Below are 27,208 nucleotides of genomic sequence, written 5' to 3' on the forward strand. Positions count from 1 at the left end.
AATTTCAGTTGATCAGTTCCACAAAAACGTTCTTTTACAGGTGGACTCATCCCAACCAGGTTCACCTAAAACAGGTAGCATGGCTGCTAAGGGTTTTTAATAGAGACCTTTTTTACATTTGGCATCAATATCTTATGGGTTATGTGTGATTCGACCACAAGTGGACAGCCTTGAGAACAGGTATAAAAGAACCTCAATGCACTCTGAGAATAGAATGAGATTCATTCAACACAGCCAAATGCAGAGGTCATCTGAGAATCAGTGGACCACACTTGTCTGGCACCAATTTGGACCATGTTCTTTTACCCCTCCTTGTATCTGGGTCATCCAATATTTCTCTACTGTATCATGATTATTTTTTCTTTTTTAAATCGATTTCCCACATCATTCTTAAGTACATTTATAGATCATACTTTGGCGCGGAGACAGTGCAAATACATAGTCTCAATACAGCTTACTTAGTTTAATTTATTCAACAAATTAAGTGAAGGTATTGTGGTATTAATACCATAGCTTCACTACAAAAATCTAAGGTGTTAAATGACATCACTGTAGATAACACTGTTGCTGTCCTCTCAGATCTATCTGAGGCCTTCAACACAGTGGATCACTCAGTTCTTTTAAAGAGTTTATCTAACATAGGAGTCTTTTCTAAAAACGTTTCGGTGGTTTAAAAGCTACCTGAGCAGTAGGAAGCAATCTGTCAAGGTTGATATATATTTAAAAAATCATCCTAATATAAAAATGGTGTCCCCCAAGTATCCATATTGGGCCATAATCTTTTTATCTATATCAATAACTTGTATGAGTGTCAAAAGTTTCATTTCTATGAGGATGAGACCATTCTGTACGCTTCATCATCCTCCCTATTGAGTTCAGATGATTACGTGCAAGTTGCTTTTAATGCTAGTCAAAGAAACATTTGTGAACTAAAGCTGGATCTAAATTCAAACCAAACTCAAGTGAGGTACTTCTCCAGGTCTGAGAGGACAGTGAGAGATGAGTGTCATTTTTTTTTTACTTTAACTAATGAGGTGATTGAATGTGTCTCGGCTTCTGAACAGCAGGGCTTTCTCCTGGATGTTATAACCCTGGATTCTTTCATCATCATCATCATCATCATCATCATCATCATCATCATCATCATCGTCATCATCATCATCATCATCATCATCATCATCATCATCATCATCCTCATCATCATCATCATCATCATCATCATCATCATCATCATCATCATCATCATCATCACTTTCAGAGCCTAACTAAAAAGCTGAGGGTAAAGTTGGGTGTCTTTTACATAAACGAAGACTGTTTTTTTTTGCTTGAAAAAAGGGTAGGTAGGTTTGCCTTCCACACATGACAGAAGTATGAAAGCAAGCCAAGTTTATTTATATAGCACATTTCAGCAAGGCAATTCAGAATACTTTACAGAGAAAACATTTTCAAAGTTAAAATTCAATTAAAAAGCATATAAAAATGAGATACAATAAAACAAAATGAAATAAAATCTAAAGAAGAAAAAGAAAGAAGGTTAAAACAGATTTTAAGATATAAGCATAAAAGTCACAGTGCAGAGTGGCAGAGTTGTGCGGTTAAAGAAAAAAATATTAAAAAGATTTGTTAAAATTTCTGAATACAGGATGGCTGTAAAAACATGGATCTTCATCCTGGATTTAAAGGAGCTCAGAGTTTCAGCAGACCTGATATTTACCGGCAGTTTGTTCCAGATATTTGGAGCATAGAAGCTGAATGCTGCTTCTCCATGTTTGGTTCTGACTCTGGGGATTGAAAGCAAACCTGATCCAGATGACCTGAGTGGTCTTGATGGTTCATACTGGATTAGAAGATCTTTGATATATTTTGGCCCTATTCCATTCAGAGCTTTGTAAACTAACAGAAGTGTTTTAAAGTCTCTCCTCTGACAAAAAGGTAGCCAGTCTAAAGACCTCAGAACTGGACTGATGTGATCCACTTTCTTGGTCTTAGTGAGTGTTGAATTGTAACCGTCTTAATGTGTTTGTTAAAATTCAGGTCTGAGTCCATGATCCCACACAAGTTTTTTGACATGGTCACTTGTTTTTAGCCCAAACATCTGGAGCTGCTTCCTGACTTTGCATCTCTGATCTGGCTCCAATAACAAAAACCTCAGTTTTATCTTTGTTAAGCTGAAGGAAATTTAGACTCATTCACTCACTGATTTGTTCAATGCATTTACTCACATTCTGAATGCAGCCATGATCACCTGGCGACATCATAATAACTTTATGTTGTCAGCATAATTATGGTGACTGACTTTGTTGTTTTCTATAATCTGAGCCTGTGGGAGCGTATAAATGTTAAACAGAAGAGGCCCCAGGATGGATCCTTGAGGGACTCCACATGTTATTTTTGTCTGCTCAGATGTACAGTTACCTATAGACACAAAACAGTGTCTTCCCCTCAGGCAAGATTTAAACCAATTAAAGCATTGGCATATCTTTCTTTGTAAGGCCATACTGAATGATCTGTGTTATTTAAGCTCCTGGTGTTTCTGTTTGTTGTTCCTCGGACTTGCTCTATCTTTGGTCAAAGTGCTTTCTGTGTTTTTGCTCCTTCATCTTAGTCTGAGCTACAAAGGCATCTAAAACTGGATATTTTTAATGGTTTATTTCAAATCTAGTATTAAGAATCGTCTAATTGGTTCGTTTTGCTGCTGAATGCTGCCAATTTATTGATTCATGTACTGATCACTTGTGGTCTATTGTTCTGTCTTGCTCTCTGTCTGAAACTTTTTTCTAAAGGCAGAGAGCTTTGTCTCACGATAACCTGAATGTGATAGATCAAATAATGTGGCAACATTTTTTATTCTGAGTCACTCACCATATACACCCTTAAACCACAAGAAAAAACCTCATGTCCTCTGATGGCAGCGTGACTACACATGCTCTTAAAAGATTGAGCTGAATATAATCCTCATCATCTCTCTGACATGGTATCAGAGAAGTTCTTTTTAAAAATGTTATTGTGTTAGTACACATTAACACAATATAACTCCACTTCCACTGTGGGCCATCTGTCGCACACAAGTATCTGTTGACATGCTCCTTAACATGGATATTATGTTAGGGAGCCTTTTAGCTAACTCCAAATTATTCTGCCACAGTCCCTTTTCTGTGGTGGGTCAGGGCTGTCTGAAGCCATTATTGGTAATGAATGTGGAGTCCTACTTTAAAAGGTTCAGGCATGTAAAGTCACCTACAGCTGACTAATGGAATCCTGCTGACACTGGATGCCAGGGGCTTTTACCACATCCTGGAATGGCAGTTTTGGAAATTTACACTACAGACATAATGAACTATAAATGTAAACTTGGGAATGTAGCCTCCCACACAGTAGCTCTGAGTTATTAATAGATACAGACCATTCAAAGTGCTGCAAAATGATAAATTGCAGGAGACTATTTTATGCTTTCAGCAAAAATTCTGCAACTCTGGACTCATTTTGTCAAGATAGATATGGACTCAGACATGAATCTTTGTGTTTCTGCAGTTTCAACAGTTATTAAAGATGTGGCTGTAAGAAATATATGCAGGGCATTTGTTGGTAGATCTAAATATTCAGAGTTTGTTAGTGCTACAACACTTTGTGCCCTGGGAGATGGGCCTCTTCAGCTGGTTCACAGGTCGCGCAGCAGCGTTCAGAGTGGCCATTGTGCTTTGTCATTTCACAGGTGACTCACATTATTACACTCGAGCATGCTGGAGGTAGAGCACTCTGAGATGCTTGCGGCATTCAAAATGCATGATTTCCAGCCTAGTGCAAACAAATCGCTTTAAAAGATCAGTTTAATCTATTTCGAGCTGTTATTATGAGCTGGGAGAGTTGTTCAGATAAAGAGACTGAAGCAGGGTTAACATTAGAGTGTTGGACAACTCTTCATGTACTTTACCCAGTGTGAGAGCTGTCAACTTTATTATTTGTTTTTACGATACACTGTGCATACGATTTACATTGCAGACCACTAAAATGATGGTCAGGAGGTGAATTACTCTGAGCCAAACTGCCTTGAATTGTGCAGTGATATAATGTAGTGCATTTAAAAATTATCTGCAGGAGAATCTCAGTCATAGAAGTCGTCAGTGTCATTGTTGTTTGTGTTGAAGGGTCGAGGACACAGAGCTGCTTCAATCTCAGAGTTGCTGTCATCTGATTCCCCCCAGAAGGCTATAAGAAAAAAAGAGAAAGAGAGAAAAAAGATAACACTTTCACAGAGGAATGTGCATCCCTCCCTTTGTTCACTGAAGTGATCCCTTTTAGATTATCTACACAGTCTTTACTAATCAGTTGGATCACTCCTTCCATATGCAGTTGATGATTTACTGCACTTCAGCTGAATTCACCTTGAGTTGGATTTCAAAAATGTGTTAGCACGCTATTTGTTATTGAGTACATATGTGTTATATCTCTTATTAATGCAGCTAAAATGACCTCCTGGTGACCCAGCTGCAACTGCAAAGGTCAAAATGAGAATAAAATAGGGCAACCCAAAAGTAGGTTAATCAATAGTGACTGTTTTGGGCACATACAGAGATTAGTTGAGTCTTTTGGCAGCTTGAAAATGTAGAAACAGCTGTGGTGTCTGTTTTTACTGGTCCACACAAACAGGCTCTTAATGTCATCTGTACTGACATACAACTTGACCCTATTTGAAACTATTATTCACTGTTTTAACTCTTTGCCATTTAAAAACAATTTGTCTTCAGAGAAAAAAAGCTCCCCTTTTGATAGTTTTTAGTGTTTCTAAATAATCATTGATGTAAATTTAAACAGCACAGGTCTTGCTGTTTCCATGGAGAGTCAACCCAACAGATTATCACTCATATTGCCCAATCTTTCTGTGGCTTTTGTTAAAGGTTATATCTCCCAAAAAATGCACATTAGTCCCTCAAGATAAGTATGATGTAAAAAAAAAAAAGAATGAATTTGTTTGTTGCTGCCAGCTTTAATCTATAAGTTTTTAGTAACCTGAGATTGATCATGAGGTTTTGTTACTATTATTATTTCCTTTTTTTTGTTCATTCATTTATTTTTTATTTACTCATCCTCAAAGGGGGAGCTGTATTTGCAGAGAAATTTAATCAAACAGTTTTCTTGTAAAGTCAAACATTTGGAATAAATTTTATTAATGTTATCACATAAAGCTCTTTATGTTGATCTGTTTGGTGTAATTAACCTTTTTGACATTGCTTCTTTGCATGCAATTGAAATGACTCTGTCTATTCTCACCTTTGGACTGTAGAGCAGAAAGAGCCTTTGAGTTAGTCTTCTCCTTTCTGGAAACACACAAAAAAGCAGTTATTAGCCTTGTAAAGTTAATATCTCAGACTTCCTCAAAAAAAAAAAAAAAAAAGTCACCATTTCTCAACCAAAACAGGTTGTAATGAAAAAAGCAGGCAGTCAGTTCTGAGACAACTGCCTTGACTCCAGCTCTAGTTGTGCAAAAAAGACTTCCACAAGGCCGTCTTAACACAAAAATAGTCCTGAGACAGGGTTGCCAGGTTCCCATAGCTCTAGTGATATCGCTATGTAAATGTGTGACCTCCGAAAAGGCTTTGATCTACTCCAATGCATATGCAATAAGGCCTCCCGTTCCACTTTTAAAGGCCTCCTCTTTAATTTACATCATCACAGAGCCTATTCAAAACACCACAATATAGCCTCATCATCTCCCAGGTTAGCATACATATCCATATGGCTTGGTTGTTTGGACCCTATTTGTCCGTGCTGTGTTGATGCTTCTCTTAGAAACCAGAGAGAAAAAAGATGCAGAGTTTCAAGCAGATGAGCTCTTGCAAAAACTGTTGTGTGGTGTGTCCCCTCCATCTGCATCAATTCAAACCCATGACCTCTTTGATTGTCATCCTCTCAATCACCCTCATCTCCTCATCTCGCGCTCAGCTAAATCTTGGCACATGTGACTGTACATTGAGTATAAGGCCCAAATTACTCTGGCTGAGTTCCAATTGCTATCTTCCAAACTATATATTGCTGCTCTGCACCACTCAAGGCAGAATGAGAGAATAGGGATGCCGCTCCCATTCCTAACTGTGAACAGATTGCTTTGTGTGAAACGCACTTTACCAGACAGCCAGTATAATAATCAGAATATAAACTTTATATGGGTGTGTGGGTAGGAAGTCCTATGGAACATTTGAGGATTTCTGTACGAATCCCGCAAATAGAAAATCATTAGTGTGGATAATGTGTTTTGTTGAAATACAGCATAATTTAGCACATTTGCAATCAAATCCTTTTATATTTTGGTAAATGGAGAGGAAAACAGCTGATATATATCTTTAAGATTACTATTTAAAGTGAAATTTAGGATGCCTTTTGGTTTATAGTGAGAAACAGTAGTGAGAAACAGATAAACAATTTTTTTTGTCAAATCACTAAATGACTATGCTAGCTGAAGGGATAAGTACCGAATTAGGTACCAATTCACGTAAAATCAAAAGGTACCATGTTTAGGTACCTAGGTGCATCCTTGTGACTGTGAGGAAGTGGAAGAGTAGGTGATTTTCCATACTGGACATGAACACAGCATTGCAAGGTCATATATTGAAGAATAAATATGTTAAATTAAAAAAACATATATTTTATTAATAAACAAATTGATATTTTTTACCACAAAAACACAAAAAAGTACCGAAAATTGGTACCACTGAGTATGGATACCCATTGCCAGGTACCGGGCATCGGTACCACATAATTTCAAATGTGACGGGTACCCATCCCTAACTAGCAGTAAAGATATCTACAAGATGATTTAAAAGGAAATAACACTGCTATTAGTTTATAATAAGCAGTAAAAGTAAATACTGGGCCAAAACCATCACAACTAGGTTTTTCAGATTTTGGTGTGAGAAATATTAATCGCAATGCAGATCAAAAATCTAGCTGTTTTCCAGGTTAAGTTCTTGAAACATCAGAAAAAAGCTGCTCACCACAAAGCACAGTTAAGCCATTGTATCCATTTGAAACTGCTCTGGTGGAGCTTGCAGTAGCCAAAATACTGCATTACTCTACAGGATGACTCCCTCTCCTATGCTACAGTAATAGTTGTAACAGGGAGTCAATTAGGCTTTTCTTTTCTTGATCTCCCCCCAGGATGGGAATGGTCTATCAGCTGTTCCACTTCAGTTAGGGACTGGACTGATTTCAAGACAGGGCTATTACCATAGAGAGCCCAGTCTGGATCTGACCCCACCAATCTAATATTCTGTTTCCATAAACATTTATGCCAGTTCATCTTCCGCTGAGTTTCCCTTAATTGTGGCAATGATCTGAATATGTAAGACTGGGTTGGCCAGTGTAATACAGGCTCTGCTAGGCATAGGTGAATGTAATGTGTAAAATGATGCAAATTACAGCTATTGTTATGTGCTCTTTTGGCACTGCTTCTCTCATTCTTTTTCTTTGTGCTTTGCAATTGTTTTATATTGTTGTTTGTCTCCTGAACAGTTTTTGTGTGTGCTGTGCACATCTGAGTCTACATTTACCCTTAAAATTGTATGATAAGGTTTATTAACATTACAGTCCGTGAGGTTGCAGGGAAAGGGAATGCAGCTTATTGTCTGGAAGCACAGTAGAAATTGTGTTTTTTATATAGGAGCTTTCATTGTTAAAAAAAGGATGAAACCATTGGTCAGAAAACACGAAAAAGTGAAACATTTTGTTAAACTGCGGAGCACAAGAGTGAATCAATCAAACTAAAATCATAAGTATTTGGATTGAAGTTGAAGGTCTTTTTAGACCATTTAATTCATTGTGGGATCTATGTACTCTTCATTTCACTTCTGTGTTGTGTTTTGCTTCAGTCTGAGCGGCATTCTCTCTGCTTTTTCATTTTACCTTTAGGTACTCCTTTGGAGAACAAATACACAAAAACTGCTGCAGCTACTTCAAATTTCTTACAAGTAGAGTGTGTAATAGTTGGGATTACAGTAGTCAATTTTGCTCTAAATGGGCTTCACCTTGTCATGTTCTGAAGGAGCTTAGAAATTTTGCAACACAAATGGAAGTTGAAAATTTCAACTTGGTTTAAGTCCATTCTATGGGAATACGTCTAGTTTTGAACCAATGTTTAATATTTCACCTGGTTAAGTTTAAAAGAAAGGAAATGCTTGAGCTGTTTCTTGACTACAGATTTAAATGAAAACCCTTCAGTCATATTAGGGAGTGTGGGGACTGTCATAGAAAATAATGCTTACCAAGCATTAAATAATGCTTTGCAAACATTGACAGATAGAAAACTGCTTTTATTTACCCTGGCTTTTTTTAAGCTCCTGCCACCCACACACAAATGCTAATAGCACAATAGCACTTTAGCGCTGCGGTGCTTGTCTAAAGGTAAAGGGAGACCCATCACCTCACCATTCCCATCAACTCCTACTCCCATCCCAGCTATGACCCCAGAGAAACATTGTTTAGGCTCAGTTTAGATGTACTCTAACAGGCCTGAATGGTAGCAGGATATAGCCTTCAGTGGGGGCAAACAGTGAGAGGGAATTGTGAGTGCACTGTTAGTGGGATCTCTCTAACGTGTGAGTGCTCTCTGCTGGCAACAAGCAGGAACTGCAGCTCAGAGGAGGCTTTTGGCCAATAATTTTAACACAACCCGCACTCCCCCCTGACTGCTGACAGGCTAGTGTAGAAGGCTGGAGCAGGGGATGGTTGGAGGAAAATCTTTCATCTAATGTCACAAATGTTTGCTTGTGTTGGGTAACACCCATTTGTTTGCTTATCTAAACCAATTACAGGGACAGAATGCAGGAAGAACAATATAACTTTGTTTTAACATAAATCAATGAAATTACACCAGAGATTACCAAAGTATCCAAAATTCAACATTTTAACATTTTCACTAAGATCACCCAAGAAGGGGTTAAAGCAATTACATAAAGTTTATTTTAGATAAGTTTTATTTCAGTGGCTGTTGTTGTCAACTTTGCCCTAACCTGGAAATGAAACAAAAACCCAAATTTCGCAAATGAAACTGAAACAAATATAAGTAGAAATGGTTGGATATTATTTTCAATACTTCATAGTTGAAATTAATCTTTACTTTTCCCTGTTAGCTTATGAAGGATAGACTCTCAGTGCTGTCTTACTTTATTGTTGTCGTATTCATTTAAGCTGTACTCTCATTTTTCAAGCTGTACTCTCATTTTTCAGGCTGTAGTAAAGATATTAATGAATACTTTTCCAAATAAAGCAGAACCAAGTTTGATTTGTTGTCACAGGAGAACAGACTGCTGCCATGTGCCTCATTTTACATCTGCACTTCAAATGATACTATTGTTCATTAAATCGCTGCATATGTTTCTCTCCCCAACGTTGGGGGTTTTGAACAGCATTCCTCCATCTTTTACAACCTCTTTGTCTGATTCTGCCTCTCTGTCTCCCTCTATCTCCAGCTCTTGCTTTCTACTTCCCCTCCCCTCCAGTCCTTTCTCTCAGCCCATGCCCCTCTCACCCCGCCATTCCTCTTCCCTGCAAGCTGTCAGAGATCCACACACATCGCCTCCCCACATGAGAGAGTGAGAGCTTCTGATTTTGACACTCTGAGTGATTTGAGGTCGAATGCTTGAGCACATCCTGTTGTCCAAGGCAAAGCTGTAAACCACTAATTGTTGAGTCAAGGTTTTTGTCAAGCAGGCACTAGGCACAACAATCATCACACCAGCTGATAGCTGGAGGATTTTGTGTATGTGTGAGTATGTCTGCTGCCTTGTATCTGCCCACATGTTTTCAAGCATTTATTGGGATCAAAAACAGGGAGGAATAAAAAGGTATTAGAAAACCCAAAATAAAAATAAGAAAGGAGTGGCATCTGAAATGCCTACTGTAGAAAGAGGCACAATGATTCTTTGCACGAGAGGAAGCAGTGGCATGCACTCGCATACAAAGGGGAACAAGTGGTCTTTACATGGAGTGCAGCTGCTTATTAAGACTCACTCCTTCGTGCATTATTCCTTTCATCCCCACTCAACCACAAAGTGATTTTACTTTGCCACTCACAAAGACAGCAAAAGATTTCTAATGGACAAATCAGTCGCTTCCCCACGAGTTATAATACAATAAACAGCGTATTCTATAAAAGTATCTGACCGAAAAACACTGTGTGGGAGAGAGCAAGGAAGGGATCGTGAAAAAAAAAAAAGAGAATATGAAAGAGCCTGATTCTCTCAAACGCCATAATAGTGAAATGAGCACATATAAATGTGTTAAGAGTATCTCTTTGCATCTTGTATAGACTGCATGTATTTAATCTGTAAAGCTTATTAAGGCCCTAGTCATTGCTATGCAAAGCAGCACCCAGTGCTTTTCTCTTGCTTTTCAGCCGAGTGCAGTGTTTGGCCAATAGGACTGGCCCCCCGCCTCTCATTCTGCATTCATAACATGCAACATTTGCACAATGTATCTCTCAAAGGCCCTGAATAGAAGGCCTTAATACTCATGTAAACAACTGCAAACCAATTACTTAATGAATCGGGCCCACACATAATGAGGAGCCTCACAAAGGGCTATAAATGCATTTTTTGCACCAAAGCCTCTGCTTTAAACTACAATCCCTCTGCTGTAGTCTAGGCTTAACTGGCAAATCATAATTATTGTCTAAGACAACAGAGAGGAAGCCATTTTTGTATTTTGAGTCCAGCTCCATCCTTCTTTTGATGTCACTCATCAGCTCGCTGACAAAATAAAGCAAATAATTAACAAGTAGGATGGAGAGGAGAGGGGGTGGATGGGAAGACAGAGAAAAAGAGGGGCAAAGAGATGGAGGAAAGGGCAAGGAAACGAGAGAGTAAGACACAGAGAGAAGGGAGGGAAGAAGGGGGAGAGCATGCTGCAGTGTTATATGCTTCTGCTTAAGTGCAGGGCTTCCAGACCACTTGTGGATGCAATAAAGCGCAAGACCTGACTGTGGTAAGTGGAATGCTTAAACCTAAGCGTCCAGGAGAAGGGAAAGAAAAGACAGGGGGAATCATTGTACCACCAAAAAAAGAATAAAAGAATAATGGTCAGGGTTACTTGAAATGCTTGCCACTGTCCTTTCTAAATATGAAGTTGTCAGACTTGGAAAACAACCTATTTGTCCAGTTTAACTCATGTGCACTACTTGCGTCATCTCTTTTCGCTGCGTTTTGGTCTAATTTTTACTTTTCAAATTCTGTTTAATCACATGTACCGCTGATTTCCCATGAACATTAACAGTGAGGGGACAGGCACCATCTGAAAGGGTGCAGGCTTGAAATTGGCTCATGTTTATTAAAGAGGGTGGTCACTGGGGCTGGCAGTGGTAGACATCAGCAGCTATGAGGACCACAATAGAGCCAGCCCATTAGGCCTTTCCTTGGGCTAATAGGCAGACTGGGAGCGCCTGTTTGCCAGGCCAGAGAGATACAGACTTCAGCCCTCGTGTCAGCGTGGTGCCCAGTAATCACATGAAATCAGAGAAGATTATTCCTCATAACGTTTACCCAGCCATTACTACAGCCCAAATGGGTTTGCAGTGAAGAGGTGCTCTGAGGACCTGACATGCAATTGCAGATTTGATGAAGTCGTGTTGATATTCAAATGTAACCGTGATGGTGTTAGTTTCCACCAAGCTATTTATCATTACATCTTCTTTTCTAGTCCACTTAGGCTTCTGATTTGAGCAGCCTAAATGTGTTTCAAGGGTGAAAAATGAAAGGACATTTGTCCTTGTCAACACTTGAATCCCCTCCCTCCATAACAGTTGTCTCTGATTCTCTTCTTGACATGATCTGTTTGCATTCTGAAAACAAGCCTGAAGACAGAGAGACTATGACTCCAATTTATTTTTGTGGTGACTGTTATGCTTTTGATTTTTAAAACCTGGCTGAACCCAACAAACAGGGAGTGAGAGGGGCTTTGGGGGCCTTTTGTCTTTGTAGGCGAGTTAATGGGTGGTGCCCCCTTGATCTTATGGAAATGAACAGGGAATTATTAGAGCAGCCATGCAAATGTACATCAACCACTTTGGTGTCTGGTGGCCCATTTCCTGTGGCCCGATGAATAATAACAATGTTCTTACCGGGGGTAAGGGTCTTGATGTGAGGAGCGTTTGGCCCTCCCCAGGTCCTCTTCATGGCCATGATTTATTCCTTAAAAGAGCAAACAGGGCCTGATAAAACCATCTCATTGGACGCTAATCAACAATGATGTTATCAGAGAAACTTACAGTGAGGATTTTACAAGAAAGACTGTCTATGCTGTAGTGTATTAAATCATGTGCCTGTGTAGTCTTTTCCTTAGTTTGTTCATAAACTACGAGAACTTCCACCCCAAAACAAAGTTCAATGGCTGAGATTTTGATTATTTTGAGAGCTAAAACTGAGCCAGAAATGTATGAAACAAAGGGTTTTGATTTTTGACCCACGAAGCTCTTCACAAAGCAAATGTCTTCATTCCAGGATGTCATTAAACGTCGACAGAGCACATGTCCAATTTTGACCAATAGTTAGGCTTCAGTGAGAAACTACTTTAGAGTGTGGACCACCTTTCTTACCAGAAAGACCATCCTCCTCTTCCTCCTCCTCCTCCTCCTCCTCCTCTTCAGAACTCTGCAGCCGTTCCTGCATGGCTGATTGTTTAAGCAACTGATATGCTTTTGTTTCTGTCAGGGAAGATACACACACACAGAAACACAGACACACAAAGTCACTGTCAAATATTTGCTTAAAACCCAGGTTTCCAACTTTAAGAGGTTTTCTGTGTTTGATGAGACAACACGCTTCAGTAGCTGAGTCGGTGTAACATCTGAGCGGAGTGGGTGAAAACACTGTGCTCAATCAGCTGAGCTGTTGATTCAAGCTTACATTATGAAGCAACAGTTTCCATGAGACGGAAATCAGCATCTCACATTATCTCAGCGTCCCCTACCAGGAAGGCAATGAGTGATTTTCTGTTTAGAAAACACTCATAATTACTTTCCGGCACACTAAAGTAGGTATCATATTTGAAGAGAGCACAGAGGCTGTGCTTGCAAAAATCAACACAACAGAAGTGCATAATAAATGGGCTGCTGTCTCAGTGATACTGCTAAAAACACACTGCATTTAGAGAACACAGCAAAATTGAGACCTTCCATGATGAAGTCCTCACATTTTTAACTTGAGTCAATCAGTGTCACTGTTCATCTTTAAAAAAAACTGTTTGACATTTTTATTACAACATTACATCCAGTGGTGTTAAATCCTCTGCACTTTATGCATCCATTGCCTAACATCCAAACCCACATTAGATACACTGACCTGCATGTTCTGGCAATTACTACCAGTTCCAAGGTCATGGTATTTGTTTGTGATGCTGATGTAGCTCACCACAGCAAAATCTTTTCCTAGAAAAAACCTTTAGTCATGTCTTTTTTCCCTTTTTAAGGAAAAAAATGGTCATGGCTCTTTTGATTAAGTGTAGCGATTGCAAACTGGACTCATTTTGCTGGCTGTGCACGTCAGGGATGCAGACACATGAAAGGCCCTGTAGGAAATCAGATAGCCAAGGGTAATATAGCATTGCTTTACATTTCAGAGGTGCAGCTCAGGGACGGGCACACCAACTGCTTCCAGGATGCCTTCATATCTAGTATTTTTTTAAGTCCAGCCTTGCCGGAGCATTGTTTAGAAGATAATGAGAAGCGATGACAGATCTCTTGCGCTTCCCACCCTGGCGCCCTGACAATTAAAGCAGCCACATTATGCCGGGGCCAGAGAATTATCAATTTAGCCACAATGCCACAGACAAGGCTGAAAACATAGCTGGTGTTTTCTCGGAGATAATTAGAGGGAACTAGCACAGCTCTTCAGGTGGGACTTTGACCCTGGATTCACCTTGATCATCCTGTCTCAGCCATCTCGTAAAAGAGCCCATTATTCACTGCAGAGGGAAGAAAACAAACCACAACATAAGGACAGTGTGAATGCTGGGGCACCGGCAATGCCTTTTTACCTCTAATAGGAACACTTTCCACAGGGCTTTCGTCCTGGCTGTCCTCTTCAGTACTTTGTAGTTCTGTAAGAAAGGGAAGCGCATAGTTAGAAGCAGTGGCAGGGAGGAAGGGAGTTTAGGGATAGAAATGGGAATGGGGGGTCTTTCTTTTGCTCTGAATAGAAGGCTGTATGAAAACTGGGCTGTGAGGGATTTATAAAAAAAGCTCTATAGTGAAATTGATTTCTCTCATAAAAGGGAAGTTTTAGTTCTTTGCTGAGGTGGTTTAAAAAAGGTACATTTGTCCCATTAATGGTCTTGCTACGTGTTACTGTGCTAAGACAGTGTTATTTTTTTTTGAGATGTTTCAGACTTTGCTAGCAATCTGCCAGCTTCTGTAAAAAACAGGGAGATGGAAGACGTTTGATTATAAGAAAAAAAGTAGTTGTTCATTCCTAAATAATAAACAAAGTGCTCAAATTTGTAGTGCATTTCAAAGTTTTTGTCTAACCACAATTGTTTATGCTTATTCTTCTTCTACTGTTATAATAACAATCTTCAGCGACCTTGGATCTGTTGCTTCTGTACAGGCCTGGCAGGCTTCGCACATCCGTCAGCCAGAAGAGAAGGAGGACCACACGAAGAAGACAAGTCGCTCTCGTCCTCTGCTGAGGGGCACTCCTCACTGGACCGGGACACAAGTGTCCTCAGCAGCACTTTGGCCTGCAAGCAGCACAAATTAAAACCACACTCTTAATTGTTCCCATTTTGTGAAGGAAGTGTTAAATTGAACTCTCGCCGATTAGGCAAGTCATTTACTTTGGCCACGGCTGCTCGCACAGAGGTGCAGCTGTAGTGTGTGTTCAAACGCCAAGAGAAAATAACTTCAAATTCTCTCACTCGTTTAACTAAAAAAAGATTATTTCGCACACTTTCGCACTCCCTCTCAATCACACTTTTTTTTTCCTCCACTCCCTCTCTTCTCATCCATGAGATTAGAGAAGCGCCTAAAGAATGCAATCACCCTAGCGTTAATGTGCAACACATTCCAGATATCGCCCCTCTTGGCTGAGAGAATTGAGACAAACTGCTCTCTTCCTCCCTCTCCAGCTCATTTTTTATCTCTGGAGAGATGAGGATACACAATTAAGAGGAGCTGTTCCGGGAGATGAGGAGCAGGGAGATGCCACACACCGATTTCTTTCTGTCCTTTTTCCCTCCCCCATATCAAATCCTGCCATCATCATCTCTCTTTTGTGATCAAAGACTGCCTCTCAGCCTCAGATGGCCATTTGCTACTTTTAATGAGCACTAATATGGAGGGGATGATCAGGAGGATTTTGACGGTGACAAACTTTAAGTACATTGTACATTGTTATCAGAAGGTCGCAGTGAACATTGACAATGCGCATGCTTTCATTTCCTGAGAGGGGAATAGAGGCAAACACATGCCAATCTAAGCTTACCACTTGGTATTTGATGGCGTGGCACAATAAAAACTGTCTTGATCCTTCTCCCTGATATCTTTCTTTGTTCTTTTTTTTTTTTAGATTTAGTCAAATGTAACCCAAGTTGAGGGCTCTCGCAGACCCACTGCATTTTAAATATCAATGAATGCAACTGTTAGCACTTGAATATTCAAAGGGCCTCTTTGAGTGTGTGCATGCGAGCTGCATGCTCCCATTTGTCTGGGTAGCCAGGCTGTGTGGCATTGCGTGAATGGAAATTTCTGTTTGCTCTTGTGTGCAGAGAGTAAGCTGTGGTATGAGTGGACGGGGAGGAAAGAGAGGGAGAATACAGGGAGCAGAGGAGAAGCAGAGGGGAGAAAAGAAATAGATGGAGTAGATGGAGTGAGGCAGATAAAGGGAGGGGAACATTTTTACTCAGGCTTTTCCTGATGCACTTGGACGCAATGATGTAGATAGCAGTGACTCTCTTCCTTTTGTCAGTTCATATCTTCAAGAGGCTCTACAATTGTCCTCTTTGCCTCCCTCATTTTGCTGGAGACACTGGAGCAGGATCTCAAAGCCACCACAACACCAATAAGATAATTTGACAATACACAGAAACAAAAATCTGCATGTATATTGAAAAAAAATTGTAGAGTGAATGAAACACAGTGAGAAAGTGTGAATTACTCTGAAACTGTGTTAAATCCTTCAAACTTTTTCAGAATGTTATTTATTAAATTGGGAATGATCTGTAAGACAAATGAATTTTAGATAATTCTGTCATTAGTGGCAAAAGCATAATTGGCTCCCCTAGACTTTAGGACTTAGCTGTATTTTTAGCTCTTAATGGATCTGCTACCAGAGCATTTGAGATGAATATAACTCATTTAGGACAAAAGTAAAGATTGTAATTCAAGATTGCACATGGGTAAGGGTTTCCCTTCTATTTAGGTTAATTAGTGAAACAGTGTGATGAGAAGGCGGCCACATCATGGATCAAAATCCTGACACAAAGAATGAACAGGAAACAAACTTAAAAAAAACATGCAGCTCTGTGTAAAGAACAAAATAAAAGGAGTCATTTCACATCTGTATTTTTGGGTCTAGTAATACCGGCCTCCTTCAGGGACATGGTGTCTGTGACCTCCTCATTTGTGTATGTCGTGGCAGTTTGTGTGCCTCCAACGCTACCTGGTGGCTGTATGTGGCATGGCGCTCCAGCAGCAGCGGTGTGAACAGCTGGACTAAGCCCTCAGTGCTGAGGACACGGCGCTCCTTGAGCAGGAGGGCGTGCTTGAACCAGCGATCCCACAGCTGAGCGGCATCAGGAGGGAGGCTGGCGCTGTGGCGAGGATGGGGACAGGGATGTTGGGAGAGAATCAGAGGCTTTCTTTTTTTAACACAAAGGAGGACATCTGCAAATAAGTCTGTTATTATTCTTAGAGATCAGAGATGTTTTCCTTTTAAAATAATGTATGTGGCTTAAAGAGGTAATGTGCTTATCACACTGTTCTTTTCAAAAGGCTTTTTCCTGGTCCATCCTCACACATTTCAGATGATAATAATCAACTATGAGTTCTAATTAACACTAAGCAAACACAAAAAGCTAAATTGCTCTTACCGATGAACTAAATAAAGGGTCAGAGGCATCTCTCCAGGAAAAAGAAGATCACTGCTAGATGTGTTTCTTTGGAGTGAGTATAGCAGCAGGGGCCTCGGTGAAATCAATAGAGTAGTGAAGCACAGCATGGATTTGGCTCAGAGTATAACTACTCATTATCCGAAGGACTGGAAGTCACAGATAGGGCATTTTAATTTACTCATGACATTCACCCGTGCAGTGTTACCGCACGAGGTGACACTGAAGATGACCTTTACATTTGTGGACGAGTGAGACTGTATCGAATGGTAACGTGCAATATCTCAGCAACCGTTGGAAGTGCATGCCCCTGCCCCCACTGCCCGGAAAAAAAGGTAAAATTGCACAGACAGCTAGCCATTCTTTGTCTCCAGAGTGGAATTAACCTTTATTGCAAGTCTGTTTACTGTATCCATGAAAAGAAAAGAAGAGTCTATTGAACTTTAAAGCTTTCAGAGCATTGCTATTTGTGTGTTGAGTTACTCAATTTCAACAGCATCTGCCCAAGTGTTACATACGTCATTATCTACTGAAAACTCAGAAGATATTTTTGGTTTTAAGGAAATTTTCTAAATAGTAACTCACATTGTTGCTGTTTTTATCTGCAGTTTAAAAAAAATGCACTTTGTCACATTTATTTATCATGCACAATTCACAATTATTTATTTTCATTACATTGGGTAAAAAAATAAAAGCACAACATGATAAAATGTTTAAACGGTTCAGAGCTGTATTTAAAGAAACAACAAGCCTTACCTTATTTCATTAGGCTCAGTGCACGACTGGTGAGCACTCACTAGATTCTGAGGAAGCACGCAGCCTTTTGCTGTGCTCCATGACAACCTCTGGAGCTCATGAAGGATGACTGCTCCACATGCTTCAAGGCCCTCGTCATTCAAGTCTGCTCCACTGTTACAAAGGCTGTCCAATATACAGAGAGCTGTCAGCTATTGCCATGGAGCCCTGTGCTCAGCCCGTGGGTCAGGAGCACATCAAGTACATCAAGCTACTCCCAACACTTCACACAGACCTACGAGCCTACAGTAGATTATAATGCATCACGACTGCTGCGATACCCTCACAAAACTTCACAAGATACTTGGGGTCAAGACATAAGATGACCATTCTTTGGTGATGTTGTTGACTTCCTTAAGAGCGCTCATGTTTCCACAAATGGGAAGAATAAACAGAGCTCAAGACTAAAAGCACATTCTTTTGTTATAAATTCACTCATACTTTACACCACAAGGTCCAATTATGGTAAATTAATCGTGCTTTGAAATACAAAAGGCTTATGAAAAATAAGCCTAGACTAATGAGACACATTCTCCATCCTCCATCTCCCTGACTCCCGATAACAATTCAACAGGATGGTTACTATAACAATTTTGTGTGTTTGAAAACCCCTCAGAAATAAAGACGTGTGCATGTTGATGATGACACTTCATCTAAAGTGAGAGCCCTCAGCAGAAGGATAATATGTTTTCCTCATCAGCACTGACTGCTCCATGGCCGTTAAATAAATATACACAACAGTTGGTTTAGACGGGGAGAGGTGACATTGTAAAGTTTGTAGAAAGACAAGAAGGGCATACCTGATAATTCTATTGAGTTGTCTTGCATCAATTGAAGAATCCCTATACACACTGGTCTGTTCACCATGGAGTCGTCCTTCAATGTTGTCTAGTAGATTAAAAAGTCCTTCCAGGGAGAGACTAAAAGAAACATTTCCATGAATGAGGTAAAAGGAAATAAAACAGGGGAGGCCAAGTGATCGATAGGCCTGCTTTTTGTAAAAAGAAGATGCCATTTCATCTAAAAATCTATGACACATTTTTCTTGGCAATTCCCCTGGGATACTCAAGGACTTCTGGAGGAATCTGATAGTTACATTGCTCCTGCAATATAATACACAACTTAGAGAATTCAAAGTCAGTCTGATGACGGTGCCACGGATAATGACAGGTTGCACAGAGAGCTTCTGAAAGTTGTCATTCAACACCAGTTGGAACGCTTAGCTGCCTACTTTCATATAAAATTTCATGAGAGAAAGATACAGTACACTTAAACAGCAAATATCATTCCTCCAAATATCATCAGAAAAAAATCAACATTAACAGCTCAATAACATTACCAGGATCTGGCAATAAAAACTGGAAGAAAAAGGCTTGTGAAAAAAGGGGCCTCAAGATGATTCCTTTTGGTGTGAGATTTACACTTTTGGTGTGAGATTTACACTTTAATCTGGTCCTGTGTGCAGCTGCAAAATGAGAAATGGATGCTTAATGCATGTGGATATTGGGAATCCATCTCTTTCTTGAGAATTAAGCTCTGGGTGGCCTTCATTGAATTCTCCAAGAAACCCCAAGCCGAGAGATCCTGAGCCCCCGACATAAAAGAGGCCAAAAAGAATTTATGACAATCTGTAATGGGCTCCTGGGTTAGGGGTCAGCAAACAATTGCTCCCTCTTTTTTGCAGGTTGTTTCCTGGTAACATCCTGATTAAGCCTGCAGCTTGAATTATATCCATGACATTCTGTAGTGTGCAATCTGTCTGTGCTAAGTCCTCTTCAGCGTGGCTGAAGTAGCATAGGCAAAAGCACTATCTTTTTTTTCTCTCTTCCCTTATCGTCAGTGTGGGCCTTGAAATAGTCATCTTTTTCTTTCCACTTTATTTGTCAATGCTCTTCAAAACAGAGACCTTTAGAGAGCGAATTAGTTGTTTTTCTGCAAACCCTTCTCCCTTTCTGCCTCACTATCTCTCTCCCTCCACCTCCCTCTCATTGTATTTTTGCCGGCTTTCATGTCAAGGTCTCCAACCTCACTTTAGATGCTGCTGTTGTCCGTATGTCAACATCATCAGGAGCACATTGTTAGCTAGGGGGAAGGGGTCAGCCTCTCTGCAGCGATATTGCTCTACAGTGTACAGTAGTGACTCTGGGGTGATTCCACATGGAAAAGCCTCAGTGTGGAGTGATTGGTGTCAAAAGAATCTCCCCCAGCTGGCACGGATGGCAAAAAATAAAACACAAAAGTATGGGAAATTTTTTTTACCAAAGGAAATAACAACACACTTTGTGTGGACACAACCTGAACAAATGAGGGGAATGATCCCTCGCACTTTATCACAAGTACTGGGGAAGAATGGACAATAACTTAACTTAGGGGCAGTTTACACAACAACGGTTTAAGGGTGAAACGCAAAAGTTTTGTTGCATTTCAGCCCCGCGTTTACACAGAAACGGCGATTGAGCCAACCAAAAATGCATACTTTCGAATGAGTGGGATTTTTCTGAAACGCTGACGTCACACTCCGCATACAACAGTACCGTTGTTACGATCGTCGCAGACTACCGTGTTGGGCTTGTGCTGCTGAATCTGGTGACTGTCTTTCAACAAAATGTGCATCTGTTGCTCCACTTTGCACTTAGTATTCCTCAATACACTGATGATTGGCTCAACTCTACTTCGGTGGAGGTCTCCCAGAAGCTTCTTCTGGGCAAGACCGTTATAGCGTCGACTATAGGCTTGGCATGCTTACTACAGCGTTTTCAGTCCCGTTGTGCAAACGGGGCCTAAAACCGTTGTCGTGTGAACGGCCCCTTAACCTAGAACTCAAAACCAGACAACAACCAGGAAATGTTTGTAAAGAGGCATGAAGCTTGTGTAGAATTGCAAAACATGTACATTATTTTAAAACCCACTCCTTTAACATCCTCCCCGAAGTCTTGTATTGAGTTTTAAAGAACTTAAATTGTATGACAGGCTGTCTCCAATTGGGATGGGCCATCATGCAGTTCAGGGACGACATGTTTGAGAGCAGGACACAGTGAGGCCATTATGTTGAATTTTGAAGAAAAAAAAACTGGAGGATATTTCAGGCGTATACTCTCACTGGCCCCAGCCATGCTGGAGGAGAAATATAATGGGATAATATAATGAATTGCCTGGGCTTGTTTTTCCTGACTGTGAGCTGAATGGAGGGAGCGATATAAACTCTAACCTTAAGAGAGGGAGAGAAAGAGAGGGAGAGGATAGAGACTGGATGCTCTCTGAGCTGTACATCAAAGCCTCTGGTTTTCTCCTCATACACAGAAGCCCTCCGTGTTAACAATGAAAGCTGTAGCCCCCACCATCGTCTCCCAGCACAGGCTAACTGCAGTTCCTCTTGAGGTCATGCAATAAACAGTATAGTAGACCACACAGAAACACAGTCAAGCTCAAACAAAACATGCTACAATTTCTGAGGGAAAATAAAATCTGTCATATTCCTTTAGTTTGAACATATCACATATTGTAGATTTAAATCTTTGACCTTCATGATTTTTAGAAAAGTCCTTGTAGTCTTGACCTACTGGATACAAAAACATAATTTTGAGCATGTTGGTGCAATGGGTACTCAATACAATAAATTATGTGAATATGAAAAAAGTTTAACATGTGTAACTAAAGGGCACAACTCATTTGACAAGCACTGTCCAAAGGTAAAAGTAACAAAGGCACAAACTGAAGGTATCTTTTTTTAGAGCACAAGGGGCCCAGTTCATTAAACAGAATATACAGTAGGAAAATGCTGAGGCTCTGGGAGAAAACGTTCACATTTTCTGTGGCTCTATCCCCATCCAAAATGATCCTTCAACTCAGAGGCCATCAACACGCTAAGGATTTGTGGCTGTAAGTGCTGTCCACATGCCCACCCTCCAGAACACTCTATGGTGCCACAAATTTCCTCCTCCATTGGGGACTTCCTGAGGTCTCTCAAGCAGAAAATTGCTCTGTTACAACATTATCTTGGATTAAGGCAATATTGTTGGTGACAGGTCCTGAGCTCTCCCTATAAGATGCATCACTGCCACAAACGCAGCTGCCGCTGAGCTACAGGGAGCACGGTGGCATGGACCATGACTCCCACAATCCTCTCTGTCAGCTGTCTGATGTAACGGTGGCAAGGACAATTTGGAGTCCACAGTCAGTGCTATTATTATCAGCCCACTGGAGTTCAGCATGGCTTTACAGAAAATTCTCCTTTCTCCGTTTTCTCAGCTTAATTTTGACGGCAAAGTGGGTATTTCAACAAGAGGGACTGTGCTAAAGCAATCAAAATGGTATTGTTTCCCATTTTGTTGAAGACCAAAAAAGTACAACAGAAAAAAATGTACCTCTCCAAGGTCGGCAATAAAGCTGAGGATCCAAACGTGGACTGTTCTGTGTGCTTGGGTCCGTCAGACTGCAGGTGTGATAGAGGGCTGCGCTGATTGTCATCATCATTCCCTCCAGAAGTGTTCTTGGTGTCAGATGCCACACCCTCTGCTGGATCCTCTTCCAGCTCAGATTGTGTCAGAGAGATGGACAGGTCACTCTCACTACTCTCTGACAATTGAACATCAGAGCTTGGTGTGCTGACACACTCACTCCTACCTGGATGTAAACACAGGGCAGCATATTCCTTGGCATATATCAAGCTCCAGTGATACACAACATACTGGTCTTAACCAATGGTTTCAGTCAAAACAATGCAATAATACACAGAAAAAGCAAGGAATAATATTTCAAACCTGGTGCATCTTGAGCTTCTTTTCCAAAAGTGGCCTGAGGTATCAAACGGCCATGACTTTGCTCTCCATGTTCCATTATGGTCATCTGATGAGCCACCTCTCTGGACTCGGTGTGTTCAGCAGACAGATCCATGGGGCTACTGCTCCTGGGAGAGGGATTCTTTTCACTTAAGGTCATCAAAGGTGATGGTTTTTGTTCATCATCATTTCCAAAAGGCACACTGCCAGCTGCACCTGTTAAAGCACGAACAGATGGGAGCACCAGCGCCGTTCTTTCATGTTTGTCACTCAAATTACAGCTGTCAAGGGAAGCGTTTGAGCCTGAAATGTCATCTGATAAATGTGCTCGGTTGCTGGCGCCTTCCTCTCCTCCAACTCTGAAGTCCTTCAAAAGGCCACTTGGTAGACGTTCAGGGGAGTGCATGCTGCGATTGGGTGAACGATGCAATGCTTGGTGTGAGTGTACACTTGTGGTGCCAGCTTCAGCATCATACCCTCTGAAGGTCTGGTGGCCCATAAAAATGACTTTTGAAGGTTGCGCAAAATCCTTAGACGAGGGAAAAAGGGGGCTGTCCTGTTGACGCTGAGCCTCATTCTGCAGAAAAAAGGATATGATCAATTGGTAAACTCTTTTCTAAAAGCAAAACTTTCAAGGATGTTAAAAAAAAAGATATTTTTCAAGGCATGAAGAATCATAAGACATTTTATCTTTCCTTGTTTTGGATAAACATAATTATATGAAAACACTTTATGGTTTAAAAAAATGGTTAATCTTGGACAAGGTCGGAATACTTTTACCAACATCTTTCAGAAGTATGTCTCAGGATCAATGTTTTAACTTTTCATCTTATTAGAAATCCTTTAGACAAGTTCTGATTCATGTCTGCAATGTCACCAAGGGGGGGAGAGAGTGGAGCAAAAAGCCTCCCTCCAAACATAATAACAAAAAGCATGGCTTCTGTTTCTTTTCTGATAAGCGTCTTAAATACCAAACAGTTAGCTGCTTAATAACATTCAGTGTAAACCATGCAGCCTGCCCAGCAGATCCACAAAGTAGGTAAAAAAAGAGGAAAAGTTAATTTCTTGGCTGAGTGATTCCATCGGTAGCTGCAGGGCAAAGTAGAAAGTGTTTCACTAAAGTAGCAATTGATTCTTCTATCAATCTGCGGCACGCGTGTGCTCTTCCAAGGAATGTATTAAATATGAAAATCATATCCCGTTATCATCTGTCTCCAGCTTTCAGCCCGGTAAGCTTCCCTTAATGAATGCTGCAGCCTGAGGGACATGCACACTGCCAGCCAATGGCTTGTATGCATAATGGAGTGACGGTACCATTTTGCTCATTACAATATCGACAGGCTGACGGGGGTTTTGCACACAGTTACAAGTGACTGCTCTAGACAGCATGCTCCAAGTTATTATGAGATGTCTTAGACATTTCATCTAAAAGAGCTTTAACTGCTTTAAGTGAAGGGAGAAAGCAGCCATGGGCTTGAACTACATCGCTTGTACAGATGCACCAGCTAGGATTAGACACCTGTGTTATTACAGATACACAGTTTAAATGTAGACTCCTCTACAGATTTACCGAGCATAATGTCTACTTTTCTTTGTTACTCTAAACCTGAAAACACAGCTTGATAGAACAGAGATTTGCATAAACCTTGTAAACATTTCAAAAAAGATGGATCAGGCATAAAAACGAACAAGTGCCTTTTTTTTCAAACGTTTCAAAAACACACAGAGCTCACACAACACAAAGTAGTTTTGTCACATATTAAATACTTGATGTGTCACTGTTGTACAGGAATACATTATTTTTTGCGTGCATATTTACCTTTTTACCATCAGACTCTTGCTGCATTTTCTGTCTTGCTTCCATAATTTTGGAGATCTTTTTGAAATATTCTGCCTGTTTAAAAAGATATCGAGACAAAAGTTGATAGAGACAAATATTAAACAATAAAAAGAGCTGCTGAGTATACTGGCCTAATAATAATAATAATAAACAATTAGATGGTTATGAAATGATGGATGCAACAGGAGGAATTGCTTGTTTCAGTGCTTTGATAAAACCTCTGAGTATTTTCTGCATGTGGCGTGAAAGCACACTGTATTTAAGCAAGACTGACATGTTAAGCACAAGTCGATCACAGTCAGCCACAAAAGGTTTTCCCAAGTGAGTGCCCTCTGTGTTGCTGCTGACACCCTCTAGCATTTATCTCACTGGCCAGGCTTAAATGCCTTAATCCAAACTCCAATTAAAAAGGCCAAATGGCCTCTTTAAGACTCTTGGACTGGCTCAAAAATACCACACCTATTCATCAAAATAATGAACGTTTATGGAGACAAACCTGTTAAAGAGGCTGCGTTTATAATTTTTCATTCATCCACTCTTTAACTAGACTATTTTGGCTTTAGTAAACAAATAATACTCATACATTGCTGTGAGTGTTTGCACCTCAGTACCTGCTAATGGAAATTTGCTGTACTTGTCTATTTAACAGTAATATTTTCAATGTCGCAAAATGTCAGAGTTAAAGCGGAGAAGGGAAACAAAGGAAACAGGACAAATAAAATAACAACAAACACACAGGACTTAAAAAGTGTAAAGACAAAATAAACCAACTGCTTGAGGGTACAGAATGACTAAACCTCTGGAGCACTTCAGAGTCTCTGTATTGGGCAATTAACTCAGCGAGTCATAATTAGCCAATTTTGTTAATTTGATATTAAGCTGTCAAGCACTGTCGTTGAGTTTTAAGTGATAATCTGACTGGCTCATTGTTCTCTCGCTTGTTCATTTGCTTGTAGTGATAAATTGCACATTTTGAGTGTTTACTATTGTCACATCAAGCAGTTGCAAATATTTCTCCTCAGTGTTAAAATTACTTTCGACATCAAGGCAAGTGATTATAACAATGCTTCAATAGATATACATTCCCTCAAATGTTCACAGTACAATTAGTAACCTGTTAAAATGTTTTTTTTCTAAATAAAAAAGAATTAGAAATGATAATAAATGATTAACTTTGCTTAAATAATTTGAAAATGTGAAACCATCTCAACCTAGATCAACTCTGGTGGGCGGTGTGTTGGTTCAGAATTACTTTAATAAAACTGAACAATGAGAATACCAACACCACTGAACAATTGTGTAAATTTTGTGTGTTTGTGTGTGTGTGAGAGGGAGAGAGAAAGATAGAAGGAGTTAGTGTGTGTGTGTGCCTGTGTGTTTGTAGTACCTTTTGTTGTTGCAGGGGGCCATGGTCTGGAGTATATTCCTTCATGCTAATTTCTATGCTCTCCGTATCTCTCAGAAGCTCAAGGTTTCTCATTTTCGCTCGTGCCTCCCTGTCACAGATTTCCTTGAGATAACTGCGCAGTTTGGAACACTTTATCTGTGAGCTGAAGGCGGTGGAGAACTATTATTCCAAAGAAATACTATCTAAGACCATTGTCAAAAGAATAAGTGCTAGACTTTACACAAGAAAAGGTTGTGCACAATGTATTTTAAATTTAGATTGTACTCCAAACTCTCATATCAACTTCAGCTTTCCTGCTTTGACCTTGCAAGCTGTATCTATGACAACTGATTTACATGCTAAACAGGCTTTACTGCTACATTAAAAGGTGCATACTTCATAAAACAAACATTATTCGTGTTTGTATGTATAAAATATGACTGATTAACAACAGATCTATAAATGTTGGGTAAACCATGCAATGATCATACATTTTCTAACTTGCAATTTTATTAATTCAGTTTAAATTCCGACTTTCTCTGGGTAATTCTTGATACATTTAAGTTTAAGCTCAATGTAAAAGCAAAGGGATAAGAACGCGATCAGACGAAATTGTTCTTGTTATGAAATCACAAGTATAACTTACATTCTTTGATCAGATCTCGAGTAAGCAAACAGTTCCCTCTCCAGCTCCAGCCTCCGTTTTTCCCTGCACACAGAAGTCGTAGGACTCATCACCCACACATATCCCCCATGTCTGCAACTGTAAGTGTGTATGCAATAACACCAACAAACAAACGGTATCGTGTGGTAATGTTGACACGTAAATGTGCTTAAGGTTCAGATTCAACGTTGCAAATACAATAAAATACACCGTTCGCATTCGTTTCATAGCTTTATCGGTTAGCTGTCATGTTAACACAAGGTAGCGTCTTGGGCTAATAATCCTGCTCGCCTCCAAGTGCCGTATCTCCCTGATCCATACACAGGCTAGCCAGTCATCTCCCTGTGGTTAGCCCACAGACTGTTAGCCGCCAGAGGAGACTGCGATATGGGAAACAGCGCCACTTGAATCCGAGGATTAACTAGGCCGTGTGCCTGTTCACAAAAAAAGAGAGAAACCTCACCTTTCGTGCATGCTTTGTTGAATCGCTTTTATCTTCTCATAATACTGGTCCTCGCTGCGATCCATTGTTGCCATTTTTGCAGGTTTTTGTGCTTGGTAAAACCGAAATGAGATAGAAGAGGAAGAGGACTGCTGTTTACGTTGGTTACCATGAGTACCGCTTCCCAGAAAGCCTTGCTAATAAACAAAGTGAG

General features: G+C 40.2%; 1 protein-coding gene across 2 annotated transcripts; it reads right to left on the reverse strand.

Annotated features, from left to right (window-relative positions):
- Positions 1 to 1,381: 1,381 nt before the first annotated feature.
- Positions 1,382 to 27,205, reverse strand: kiz (kizuna centrosomal protein). Of its 2 annotated transcripts, XM_074691994.1 has the most exons (15): positions 27,016 to 27,205; positions 26,535 to 26,597; positions 25,889 to 26,051; positions 24,481 to 24,555; positions 22,644 to 23,238; positions 22,248 to 22,506; positions 18,684 to 18,803; positions 17,845 to 18,009; positions 16,641 to 16,791; positions 14,565 to 14,721; positions 14,020 to 14,082; positions 12,581 to 12,688; positions 12,107 to 12,176; positions 5,269 to 5,315; positions 1,382 to 4,206 (listed from the first exon to the last, which is right to left on the reverse strand). In XM_074691994.1, the coding sequence occupies exons 1-15, from the start codon at positions 27,087 to 27,089 to the stop codon at positions 4,103 to 4,105; spliced, it is 2,214 nt and encodes a 737-aa protein (XP_074548095.1). In that variant the 5' UTR covers positions 27,090 to 27,205; the 3' UTR covers positions 1,382 to 4,102. The 2 variants fall into 2 exon arrangements, with proteins under 2 accessions (XP_074548095.1, XP_074548096.1); XM_074691995.1 differs by lacking the exons at positions 25,889 to 26,051; positions 26,535 to 26,597 and having other exon boundaries at positions 27,016 to 27,176.
- Between the last annotated feature and the right edge of the window lie 3 nt (positions 27,206 to 27,208).

This window comes from Halichoeres trimaculatus, unplaced genomic scaffold, assembly GCF_033239565.1.
Source record: "Halichoeres trimaculatus isolate MK-OKI-2021-1 unplaced genomic scaffold, fHalTri1.1 fHalTri1_scaffold_17, whole genome shotgun sequence".
Taxonomy (NCBI): Eukaryota; Metazoa; Chordata; class Actinopteri; order Labriformes; family Labridae; genus Halichoeres; species Halichoeres trimaculatus.